This window comes from Caretta caretta, chromosome 2 (assembly GCF_965140235.1).
Source record: "Caretta caretta isolate rCarCar2 chromosome 2, rCarCar1.hap1, whole genome shotgun sequence".
Lineage (NCBI taxonomy): Eukaryota > Metazoa > Chordata > Testudines > Cheloniidae > Caretta > Caretta caretta.
The window spans coordinates 188247577-188260858 of record NC_134207.1 but is presented as its reverse complement, the minus strand read 5'-3'; the positions used below and the strand labels follow the sequence as shown (position 1 = coordinate 188260858).

General features: G+C 39.7%; 1 protein-coding gene across 8 annotated transcripts in view; it reads right to left on the bottom strand.

The window, feature by feature from the left end:
- Positions 1–13282, bottom strand: part of ULK4 (unc-51 like kinase 4) — a 386015-nt gene that overhangs the window by 346841 nt on the left and 25892 nt on the right. For all 8 annotated transcript variants that reach the window (XR_012667172.1, XR_012667171.1, XR_012667173.1 and 5 more), the window contains 6 exons: positions 6361–6436; positions 5798–5890; positions 5378–5499; positions 5151–5220; positions 3767–3866; positions 1363–1467 (listed from right to left, as the gene is read on the bottom strand). Coding sequence is in view for 5 of the 8 variants with exons in the window: in XM_048838838.2 (XP_048694795.2) it covers positions 1363–1467; positions 3767–3866; positions 5151–5220; positions 5378–5499; positions 5798–5890; positions 6361–6436 (566 nt within the window). In the remaining 3 variants the exon portion in view is untranslated. The remainder of the gene's footprint in view (positions 1–1362; positions 1468–3766; positions 3867–5150; positions 5221–5377; positions 5500–5797; positions 5891–6360; positions 6437–13282) is intronic.

The window sequence follows — 13282 nt, the reverse complement described above, 5'->3', positions numbered from 1 at the left end:
CTCAAACAAATGGTGGAGTCAAAGTTTTGGTAAAAGGAATTTTTTCCAGGAAAATGTCTCAGAGACTTGACAAAAAAAGGCCAGGCTCTGTCAAGAGAAAAAAAACAAACCAAACCAAACCCTACCTGATCAATCATTAAATGTCACCTGCTCCTGGGCCTATCATGGTACACAGCAGGATATTTTGGACTGGCCTACACTTGAGTTTAAACCAGGTTAACTAGAATCATGTTTAAGTGGCCTTAACTGGAAAGATGCTAACACAGTTTCCCTGGCCAGTGAATTCATGGATGAAATGCACGAACAAAGACAAAACAGAGACAAATGGACTCACCAGTCAAATCAAATGCACTTTTAAATAATGGAAAAAATTCTTTCAAAACAACACTATCCTTAAAAGCCAACTATTTAGATTGTTACAAGGAGGTGATTATATGGGGGACTTAAAATGGTGAAACCAAGGAACAGTAACTATTAAAAACAAAGGGGTTTTGTTTATTTTTCAGTTTAAAGCATAGATCTTTTTAGTAGACTGTAAGGCAATAGTCTTTCCACAGTTAGAATGACAGCTGCCTCCAGTACAAAATATTTCAGCCCAAACACCTGCAATTTATTAATTAAAGTTGTTTAAAATAACTTGATTTTTTGCACACAGAAGCCATCACACCATTCAGCACAAGTGGCAGTCTCTGCTCAAGACTCTCAATACTAGAAGAGCAGGAGTTTTCCAGATCAGGATTAAGGTGCCATAGCAGAGAATTGTGAACATTTGTCCAGCGTTGCCTGCAATTTTAATCTCATTTTCAGAAACATTAAATTCACATTTTTTAGAAAAAATAATCATATGCTTAAACTCTTCCAATTTTCTCCACCGTGCAAACATCCCGCAACAGAAGTCACAGTGTAAAAATCTAAATCCTAGTGTAAAAGGATTAGTATCCAGTGAGAAGACACCTACCTCTACAAAGTTTAATTTTAACAGGCATACCTATAAATAAATATCTGTCATGACTATATGTTACTAGAGTTTAATAAGTGAATGCAAGATATCAAAAGGTAAATCTGTAAGGGCACCGAATGCAACATTTAGTAGCTTCCATTAATTGTGGGAAACCCTTTCAGATTAATATTTGATCCCCAGATAAATCAGTTCTCCATACTGATTGTATAATAGGGCCATACAAAACGGCAGAAATCTTGTCAAAAGAATTAGCAGTTGACTGGGTGGAGCAATAAAGGAAAGGAAAAAAGAGAACAATAAAGGAAAGGAAAAGAGTGGTTGCCCCATTTAAAGATTTATCTGTGCAATAAACAGCACAGCAAGTTCCTTAATCTACTCTTTAGTATTTTACTTTGCCATACCTTTGGATTGTCAAGAATAGGAGTTACAAAAAGGTCTGACTCTGTGTAGATGAGCTCTTTCATCTTGGACTCCATGTCCTGCTGGCTTGAGTGTCCATTTTTACCCTAGAACAACAACAAAAATACAGTAGTCAGGTTTGTAAGAAAACTTTTCAAAATTTTTTGCAGCAATATTTCTTTTAAACATTACCAAACTGCATTGTATGGATAACACAAATACTCAGTGTTTGTATTATTTGCTTTATGGTAGTGAACAGATTCCTTAACTAAGATCAGGTCCCACTGTGGTAGGCACTATACGAACATACAGTAAGAGAAAGATGCTGATCCAATAGAAATAGACTAGTCGGACAAAGGGTGCTGAGACAAAGAGATTACGTGACTTGCCCAAGTCCTAAAAGTCTTTCCAGAATCAGGGCCTTATATTCATTATCCCCACCCCAGTTACTGCTGCATATTCTATTACCATATTTTTTTAAAAAAAATTCCCACCAACTTACAGACACACTTTTCCTAAATCTCATATGAAAGAACAAGTATTTACATGCCAATTATATGGTTTATGCATCTCTCGAACAGTAGCATAGCTGGGGGGGACCGGGGCAGCGGCCGCTCCCCCACCGAGCAGAAGTGACGCCTTTTTAATTCTTTGGAGTTTTTTCTTACTCAGTGAACATGTTTTGTATGGACAATGCCCATTTCTTTATCTGGTACATCTTTTTAATGTTCATGGGGGTGGGGGGTATTTACACACCCCACCATACCCAATTACCAACACCACAATTTTGCCAAAATGTATTCAGGTGCTTAACTTTATACACTGTGAATAGTCCCATTCAGAGTCAGTGTGAATAAATCTTTGAAGGATTATAGCCGAAGATTTCAACAGCCTTTTTAAAAATAAAGAAAAGGAAGCTGGGAACTTACAATCAACAGTTATATAAATGTTTAGATTATCATCATCATGGTCTCTAAAATCACATTTAAATCTAATCCTTTTATTTTATGAGAATCTGTGGTAATTACTAGTGTTTTGAGTAAACATGCTCTTGGGAAAGAACAGCAACTCCAATTTTCTCATAAATGTCAAATGCAGTTGGATGAATAAAACTATCAGCTGTGTTTTATGATCGGTAATTAAAATATTAACATATTCCTTTTGAGCAGCAAAGGTCGATAAGTAAAAATAAAAATCAATTTATTTCAGACATAGCTACATGTTTGTTTTAAAAAAAACAAAACTATTCATCGAAAAAACAAAACCAAACCCTGTAACTTAAAAGTTAATATTGCCACATTAAGTTAACAAAAAACAGAAAATATAAGTATCAAGAAAAAACAGCTTTTAAAATCCCCACCTTTTAAAAGTCATACAAAATGAGAAAATAAGATAAGGTACATGAAATTTTGAGTAGTCTTACAATTTATATATTTTGTAAGAAATATCTACATATGTGAAAATTAACATTAGACTTTCCAGTAATAACCTCAACACTAACTCCTATTTCTTCCCCCACCCCATGCAATGCAGTTACTCGCTAATGTGTTTAATAAATATTGTATGTTACACAAAAAGACTAGTATAAAAATAGTACATTATACTTCTATCAAACTATTTTAGAAATTTTACATAGCATAACGTAAGGTATATCAGTTCTATATACACAAAACAGTGATCTTTCTGCAATAGCGATACTACAGAATTAACTAAAATGTTAGTATTCTGAAATTGAAAGAGGTGTGTGCAATACGCCTTAAAGATACAGTTTCTGTAGTCTGGTGCAACTGAATTTAGTTACTGTAACAGATACATTAGTCCTCTTTCCACTGAAGATGTGTTACACCATCTTCTTATAACTCAGAACTTGAAATATTACATTTCTTGAGAGCTATGTCTTACAGGTCAGAGTTAAGACTGTTCTTGAAATATCTACTGTTAATTTTCATACATGCGGGAGTTTTTTTAGATAATGTATCAACTGTAACAATATTGAAACTTTCTTTATATTACCTTATCTTTTCTATATATTTTTTCAATGTTAGATTTTTAATTTTTTTTTAAACTATAACACTCCTGGTAATAATGTTTTTGAATGTTTGTGTAACATTCTACAGTAACATTACCCTTTTTATTTAATTAATTTATGTCTTGGTCTGGCAATCTCTTTTATTTCTCTTAATTAGAGGGCAATAGACGCTGAGCTCCCAAATTTTGGGCAGTCCGGGGCAATTTTGGCCCCTGCTGTAATGAACAGCCGCCCTGAGAATTGATCTTAAAATTCAGTAAATGTGTAGGTTTGGGGATTTTTTGTTTTTAATTTCAAGGGGGAAAGGAGTGCCCAGCTGGCTTTATAATGGAATCCAGGATGAAATCGTAACTATGGAAATATTACGATCTCCTCACCTTTGCCAAGCGTAAAGTTCTTTGTGCCGAATTCTGAGTTAAGGCAGCAGTAGCACTACTCATTTCTACTGCAGTGCTAGTCCTCGGAGTAGGACGAGAGCTGAAAGACAGGAGACAAAAATGAAAGAAGAGTGCCGATTAGCTTTCATGGATTACACAACATATTCGGGATTATGAAACCTCTACGTAATTCCCATTTGTGTGGGGAAAGCGTCAAGGCTGACAGGCAGAATATTTGTTCCATCAACTCAATATATACTTCCTGTTTTTAAATCTCCCGTAATAGTTTGTTGTTTTTTTCCGCACCATCAACCCTCCAAACCAAAGGATGTAGTCATATTAAAATCCCATCTCCTAAATGTGAGGAGTCACCAAACAATATCTCAAGGTGATTAACTTGCTGGATTGCAATGCACTTTACACTGTTCTTCCATTCTCACTGATGGCTGTTTAGAGCTGGGAAGCATTGAAACTGACAAGTATCCTGATGGTTTTTGTATTCATTCTTTTCATTTTCAAAATGCTGTTTGTTCATAAGATTTTTTCAGAGTCACCAAGAAGATTAGGAAGACACACAAGGAGAGACCAGGGTGTTGTGATAAAAAACAGATTCAGTACTGAATTCATTATTGGTAGATTAACCAAGCAAGGTGTTTGGATTTTTACCCCAGTGTAATCCTTGCTTTGGACAGATCTTTCTGCTACATTAGTGAATGGTGAGGGATGGCTGTTTTTAAACAAGCAAGTTTCTGCTTCATGTGGACAGAAACTAAGGCTCTTATATCAAAAATGAATCTCTCCTGCCTTGAGGCAAATGCAAAAAACCACACACAGTAGGCCCTCACCAACTAAAACTCATTGTTTCCGTTTTTATTTAATGGCTCCTGTGGCACATTGCACAAATAGCACACATAGCGACTGATAGCCTATGCAGCACAACTGACAGGTCTTTGCAGGCACTATTTGTTGGCCTGGCTGAAACTGCAAGCTTCAGACCCTCCACCCTATTAAGCAATTTTGAATTGCTTCTTAAATGGTAAAGATCATTTGTGCATACGTAAAACAAGAAAAGAATAAAAGTAATGAATAACAGAAAAACCTAAATTTTTCTAATCCTGGTTAGCAGAACAGCCTAGAGATTACAAGATATTGCTATGAAAAACAGTAAAATTCAGCAATATTTAAATTGTGGGCTACAACATCTCGAGGGTTTCTTTATACTAACTATCTAAACACAATTTTCCCTACAGAATCATGAGACAATCTGCTTGCATAAAAATACTGCATTTCAGCCTGTGCTCTTTTAATTAAAAAATAATACATCTAAGAAGATACTCCATACATTTTTTCATTTCTAGTTTAATTGCTCTGTAGTTTATCATACCTAAGAAGAAATATGGACTCATTTGATTCACCACCAGGGGCGCTTTTAGGCCGCAATTCAGATGGATTTTCTGTTAAAAAAAAAACAAAAAACATGGAACTCACTAATTTAAAGATTATGAGGAATAAAATTTATGGAACAGACATACTGCTGGGATTACGAGGCTGATCGGATTTACAGAACACACTCATTTGAAATGAGACAATAATAGCAATACATAATCTTACCTAGTTTGAAAGATTTATTAAGTTGTTTATTATCTGCTCTTGAGGATGACATGTCATTCGAATTTTTATGGGTATCCAATGAGTCCTTGGTATCTCTAGATGCAAACAACTCCATGTTTTCACTGTTGTTTAATAAGAGATGCTAGTTAGATACTAGTTACTTAACATCCTTCAAAAATCAATACTATAGTGTTTTTATATTTGCACTAGTGTTCGCAACAGTGATAGATAAGTTTCAAGAGACAAGATTCAAGATACAATACTTGCATAGCACAAATGTAACAAAATTTTAAAAACATTTTTCTAAATTAAAAGAAAAATACAAATAATGACCAGAAAAGAGTTTTTTTTAATAGTACAAAAGGATATTTGTCTCCTTATATTTATTATAAAATGTTATTTTCACTGAACATATTGTACCTTGAGCTTATGTCCTGGCTGTTTGTGGAATCATCATATCTGCTGAAAGCATCTTTCCAGAATGGATGCTGTAACAGGTCTGTCCAGTTCAATCTTTGTAATACAATAGAATAAAGAGAGCCTGAAACAGCACTACAATACAGTGCCATGATTTAATATTCTATGAATTTCTCAGTGACTGGCAAACCTGTTATTATGTAACAATGTAATCATACCATTTATGAGTCAGAAGCCCAGTAAAATAGATATTTTAACTGCTCTTCTCCCACTTTCAAAACAAGTTTGGACTGATTTTAAATTTTATAGGATTCTAAAATTGCCACCAGTACCATTATCCTGGTGTCTATTTGTTTCGTATCAGAGTAATTTAATCAAAACACTCGGCACAAATCTTTGAACGAAAACTATATTAATTAATTGCAACATATTCAAAACAGACAATTACATCTCTTTGCAGATGTAATCTGCAAAATGACATGAATTCAGTATTGCAATAGTCATCGCTTTTCGGAAGAGGAGAAAACATAATATGTGATTAATTGTCCTGCATTAGACTGCTTTACCTCTTTTGAGGATCCTTTTGAAGCAAACCATCCAGCAAACTAAGGAAGTGTGAAGAAGGTTTGGGAAGAGCAGAACCTGTAAACAGAAGAACTTCAAATAATATTGGTAATAAAAATAAACTAGCCTAAAACTAGAATGATTATATAAATAATAGAAGAAATATAGAGTTGTCATATATATAGGTCCTGTTCCTGCTATTAGTCACTAAAGACAATGGGGTATACATGGGTACAGATTGTATATGATTACACAACCAGAACCTAAGACAGCATATGCAACAGACGCTTCCAGTTACTAAGCAGCTGTAATTTTAAAAGTTTCTAAAAGCAAATTTTCACATTGGGAAGATTCTCATACTGTATAAAAGAAATGGTTACTCACCCTGTGCAGTAAATGTAGTTTTTCAAGATGTGTCCCTCTATGGGTGCTCCACCCTACTTGTGTTTGCACCCCCTGTGCCTTTGATTGGAAATTTCTCATGGCAGTGTCCGTTTAGCCCATGCATCTATGCTAGTCAGCTTCATGCCATTGTTATATAGTACGGCATGGGTGAACCAACCTCAGTTCCTTCTCTACAGCAAAGCCCTATAACAGAGGAGTAGTAGTGCAGGTAATGGAGCATCCATAGAGACCACATCTTGAAGAACTGCTGTTACTGCACAGGGTGAGAAACCATTTATTCTTCTTCGAGTAGTGTCCCTCCGGTGCTCCACTCTGGGGGTTATTGAGTAGCCCCGCTTTAAGAAGGGGCTTTGGAGTCAAGTCCAGTATGGAAGAAAATACTTCTGATATTGTGTTTGACTCAGCTGTAGAGTCACAAGTTATTGCACTGTGTTCAGCGAATGGATGCATAGAAGCCAAGTAGCAGCTTTACATATTTCAGTAGTGGACACCTTTTTGAGAAATGGTGAAGAAGTAGAAATGAATTTCATACAGTGAGTTCATATGTTCGAAGGTGCTTGAATATTACGCAATTCATAGCAATTAATTCAGTCGGAAATCCACTTGGAAAGTTTTTGATTAGAGATTGCAGATCCTTTGATCTATCTGTGAGTGAGACAAACAATTTGGGGTCTTTCTGAAGGGTTTAGAGTTCTATCCTGACAGAAGGCCAGGGCTCTCCTGACATCAAGGGTATGCAACAATGCCTCTTGTTTATCTAGGTGAGGTTTAGCGTGGAAAACTGGCATGTGAATGGGTTGATTAATTTGGAATTCAGAGGACACTGTTACCCACAGTTTTCAGAACCCAAAGCAGTGGTAATTTAACTGTTTCTCTCCAGATCATGTCAGGAATAAATCACTGGGGACACAGTTCCTCTGTCTCATAAATGATTGGTACAAACAAGAGTGCTTTAACATAAAACTACTCTTTTATTAGGTCTCAAACACACAAGACACACACACATGTGCTGTAGCAGTAGGTTCAGAACACCCCAAACATTTATCATTACCCAAAGACTGAGATGGTTTTGAGTGATTAGCAGTCAGGCTTCCGGGGGCCCTCCTTCCGTCCAGTTGCTGGGAAGTTTAGGTGTCAGCTCCTTGCCCCAATAAAAGTTTCCTCAGACTGCTCCAAAGCATGCTTTCTAACTCACTCTATAGATTTCTTCTGGACAAAGCACATAGCCTATTAGAGGCTATTATGAGTTATTTCCATCGCAACAGCCAATGACAATTCCTTATTCTCCTTATCAGCAAAGTAACTTCGGCAAACAAAAACAAATCTTACAAACAGACAACCAGAATCAAGGTCAGTTTTCCATATTTCTTCCCCCCTTTCCCCCACAATGAATCTGTCCTTTCCCTTTATCTATCCCAATCAGTAAAACTGCAGCTTGCAGCTCTTTTTGTCTGCCTAAGCAAGGCCAGATTTTTCTCCTGACTCTATGGTGTCCTTGATTCTAGCTGGCAGGGGGTGGGAGTGGGGGGGTTGGAGAGAGGAGGGAGAGGCTAAATGCACAAGATGACTGCAGATTAGATCAAATCCAATTCTCTCCCAACAACGTTACGTAGAAATTTGACCTTGTCCTTAAAAAAAACATACTGTGAAAGGAGGGGATACCATAAGGGCTCTAATTTCCCCAACCTGTCATGCTGACATGATGGCTATCAGGAATGTCATTTTCACTAAATGGAGAAGTGAGCAGGTAGCCATCTGTTCAAATGGTGGTGTTGTAAGGCATTTAAGAACCAGATTGAGTTCCCAAACCAGAGTATGATGCTTGACTGAAAGAAATATTTCCGAGCCCCCTTGGGAACCTAACTGTCGTTGGGTGAGCAAAACAGGAAGGAATAAAGGGTGGGAATAAGGCTCTACTAGAAAATATAAAGCCACGATGGCTGACAGGAGACTTCTAATGGAGCTCAGCGATAGCCCTAAACTTTTTAGAGTTAGGACACAGACCAGTATATCTGGCAGCAATGAGGAGTCAGTGGAGTACGTTTGAGGTCACACCAACAGTCAAATCTTGTCCATTTTTAAGAGTATGGGTAGTAGACTATTTTCTGCTGGGTAATACTATTCTTACCTCACCTCCTCAGAGCAGGTTGTCTTTAATCCCATGAACCATCGACCAATCATGTTTTGAGATGAAGAACTTCAAGGCTGGGATGTAGGATCTTTCTGCCTTCCTGGAAGAGGAGATGAAGACTGGCCTGCAGAGTGACCAGTGAGCAAACGGCCAACTGTATTATGTAAGGAAACCACGTGTGTCAGGGCCAGCTCGGAAATATTAGGATGACTCTGGCTTTGTCTTCTTTTATTTTCAGTAGAATTTCAGCTATTAGAGGAGTCAGTGGGAATGCATATGGGTGATCCGACGACCAATGAAGGTGAAAGGCATCCCCCAGGGATCGGTGACCCAGCCTGCCTCTGGAGCAAAACTGGGCACATTTCTTGTTTATTGCTGTGGCAAACAAGACTATCTGGGGGGGTCCCCATTGCCAGAATATGTGGTGTAATATGCTGAAATCTATTTCCCATTCATACTCTTGGAATAAGTGCCTGCTAAATGCATCTACGGTCACATTCTGAACCCCTGGAAGACAACCCCTGTGACAATGACCTGATTGCATATGCACTGGTTACTAAGCTTGACAGCCTCTGCACAGAGGGAGAGGACTCTTACTCCTCCTTGCCAGTTGATATAAAACAAAGGTTTGGGGGATGTGCTGGATTGTATTGCTATGTCGGAAAAGGCCACAAATCTGTGCAGTGCTTTGGCTCTTGCTGTTACTAAACGGAGATGAGTTCCTATGAATGCTAAGTTTTGTACAGGGCTCAGAGTGAAATTTTGAATGTTCAATTGTAGGCCCAATTTGAGGAAGAGATCTATGGCTTCAAAAGTTACCCATGAACTTAATTCCAGAGAGTGACCCTTCAGCAGCCAATCATCCAGGTAAGAGGCCACTAAAATACCTTTCCTGTGGAGCTGAGCCACTACTACCGACATGGCCTCCAAAAAGACCCTCGGGACAGATGACAGTCCAAAAAGGAGCATCCTGGCCAATAGTAACACCTAGGAATCATTTGTGAGATGGGGGGGATCGCAATGTGGAAATATGCATCCAGAAAGTCAAGGGCTGAGAACCAATTCCTTTGATCTAGTGACACAATTATCACCTGCAAATGTCACCATTTTGAATTTTGATGCTTTCACATAAGTGTTGAGTAACCTCAAATCTAGAATGGGTCTCCAATTGCCATTCTTTTTTTGGTACCAGGAAGTACCTTAAATAAAATCCCTTTCCTCTGTGCTGCATAAGGACTGGTTCTATAGCACCCAAGTATAGAAGAGACTCCATTTCCTCACAAAGCAAGCTCTCATGAGAGGAATCCCTAAAGAGGCATTGGGCAGGGAGGTTGGTTGGTGGAAGGGTAGTAAAGTGGATGGTGTACTCTGGGGAGATGATCTCCAAAACCCACTTGTCTGTGGAGATAGACTCTGAAGCCTGCCTGAAGTGGTAAAAGGTGGTCGCTGAAGGGAAGAAGACAGCTGAATTGGTGCAGCTGGTAAGGATGAGGATGGTCATTCAAGACCTCAGTCAGCCCATCAAAATTGCTGCTTGGAGCTGGAAGGGTATGAGGTCAAAGGCTGAGAGGCGGACAGTTTCTGTCTCTGGAATTTCTGTCTTTTTTGATGTGGTTCATACAACCTCTAGGAGGTTGAGAATTGCACAGGATGGGATCTCTGAGCTGTCAGAGTCTTGCTAAACCTTCTCTTATAGGCAGGTGTATAGATCCCAAGAGAAAGCAACCTAGCCCTGGAGTCCTTTAACGTGCTCAGAGATTCATCCACGCTATCTGCAAACAGTTTAGCCCAGGGGTGGTCAGCCTGAGCCTGAGAAGGAGCCAGAATTTACCAACGTACCTTGCGAAAGAGCCACAGTAATATGTCAGCAGCCCCCCATCAGTTCCCCCCCTGCCACTCCCAGGACCTCCCACCCACCAGAAGCCTCACCGATCAGAGCCTCCACCTCCCTCCCTGCACGTCCCGATCAGCTGTTTCGTGGCGTGCAGGAGGCTCTGGGTGGGGAGGAGTGAGGGCATGGCAGGCTCAAGGGAGGGGGCGGAAGGGGTGGAGTGGGGGCAGGGCCTGTGGCAGAGCCAGAGGTTGAACAGTGAGCACCCCCCGGCACATTGGAAAGTTGGTGCCTGTAGCTCCAGCCCCAGAGTCAGTGCCTATACAAGGAGCCGCATATTAACTTCTGAAGAGCCACATGTGGCTCTGGAGCCACAGGTTGGCCACCCCTGGTTTAGACCCACTGAAAGGGAAGTCTTCCACTGTATTCTGGACTTCTTTTGGAAATCTGGAGCCAAAAGTCCCTCTCATAATTACCACCGTAGAGACTGAATGGGCAGCAGTATCAGCAGCATCGAGTAAGGCTTGTAGTGAAGTTCTGGAAGGCAGCTGGCAATCCACAATAAATTGCCTGGAATTGCTCTCTATGTTCTGCCAGTAATCGGTCAACAAAAGAGTTCAGTTTGGTGTAATTTATATGATATTTCACCATTAATACCTAGTAGATTGGCAATTCTAAATTGTAAGGAGGCTGATTAATAAGGTTTTCTACCAAGTAGGTCTAAATGCTATGATCTTTGTCATAGACGTAGATTTAACGTGGTGCTACCTTCCCCGTTTATTAACTGCATTGTCCACAAAGAATTAGGAGAGCGATGAGAAAATAAAAACTTCAGGTGTTTTGCTGGAAAGTAATATTTCTTATCTGTTCTGTTGCATGTAGGTGAAATAGTAGATGAGGTGTGTCCAGAAGGGCCACATTAACAGGTAAGGCTACGTGGGCAAATGAGACTGTCTGAAGGATGTCAAGCAGCTTATGATGCTTTAACCTCCTCGATAGGGATCTGCAATGAGTCAGCAATTCTCTTGACTAGATCCTGAAACTGCTTAAAATCATTCTCCAAGGATGGAGGATGAGGCAGAACTGCATCATCCAGAGATGAAGAGGAGCTGTTGGTCAGAAGAGAGACCTCTTCATCAGTTCTATCTCCTGCTCCTCAAAGGTTTCTTCTTGAGGATCAGGTCTCCTAGAGAGGGCAGTACATGAAGGCTGCCTATCTCTGAGCAATGAAAAATTGGACACCTCAGCCAGGTCTCGGGGAAAACAAAACTCCTGAGGTAACAACCGTGCTGTTGGTACCAAGTCCATGGTTTGCAGAGACGTAGTAGTGGCCAAGGGAGCTGAAGGTACTGTGAATCTTGTCTGCTTCAAGGGAAATGCAGTAGGAACCCAAGCAGGCATCTTTGATAACGAGGAAGCAGAGGAAGCGCACTTCTTGCCACCTTGGTCTGCTGATGGTCCCAACGATCTCTCCACACCCGAGGCTTTGCCATCTTTTGGCTAACAACGCCCTTGGTACCTGAGGAATCAGCAGCCTCAAAGGTACCAGATTGGAGAGCAGAGCATGCTGACCTGGTTGAAGACTCCGACAACCTCGGCTTTTTTTTGAGGTAATTCCCTACCTGGTGAACTCAGGGCATGATCTTTGGAAGTCTTATGAGAGGTCTTCCTCTTAGATGCCCTCGAGGAGCATGACTTAGAAATAGTGGAGGCAGCAGACTTGCTTGGAGACAGGTGTACAGAAGGGGTCCTTTGGCCTGGGTCAGAAGATGGATGCAACGAGTTTACTATAATGAGGAGACGAAGTTTAATCTCCCTTTATTTTCTGGCTCAATGTCAGACAGAAGTTACACTTCTGGGAATGTGCGATTCCCTGAGACAATCGATGCACTGGGAGTACCCATCACTTACCGGGATTGCCTCCTGGCACGACAGACATTTTAAACTAGGAGAACCAGGCATAACCTCCCAGTGAACAAGAACTACCAGTACCTTGTCTACGCACTTATCTATCTATATAATATATGAGAAGTTTCTTATTTTTTTCTTTAAACTAGGAAGCTAAAGCTACTACTGCTTACTAACTAATTACACAAACACTTACTATAAGTGAAGCACTAGAATAAAAACTGGGACACAGCTGAAGTAATCTCAACGGGGACAACTGCCAGAGCTCCATCTCAGGCTGAGGCTGTTGAGAAGCAACTGAGGGAGGTTTGCCTGTGCACGGCTATGTAGCAACTCACAGGGCGTGACACAAACTAGCATGCATGTACGCACAGGCCAAACGCACATTGTTATGAAAAGTTTCTGATCAAAAGCACAGGGGATGCACCCATAGGACACTATTCAAAGAAGAAGAACCCCCCATTACTTATAGAACAAAAGACTAAACTGTATGCTGTATACAATTATTTTTAATTAACCATGTCTTAAATTTAATTTTAAAACATATTCAAAACACACACTGAATGAATCCAAAGTTTTAAATATGACCTTTTTGCATTTTAAAGGATGCTTAAGAGGAAAAATTCTGCCCTCAAATGCACACGCAACT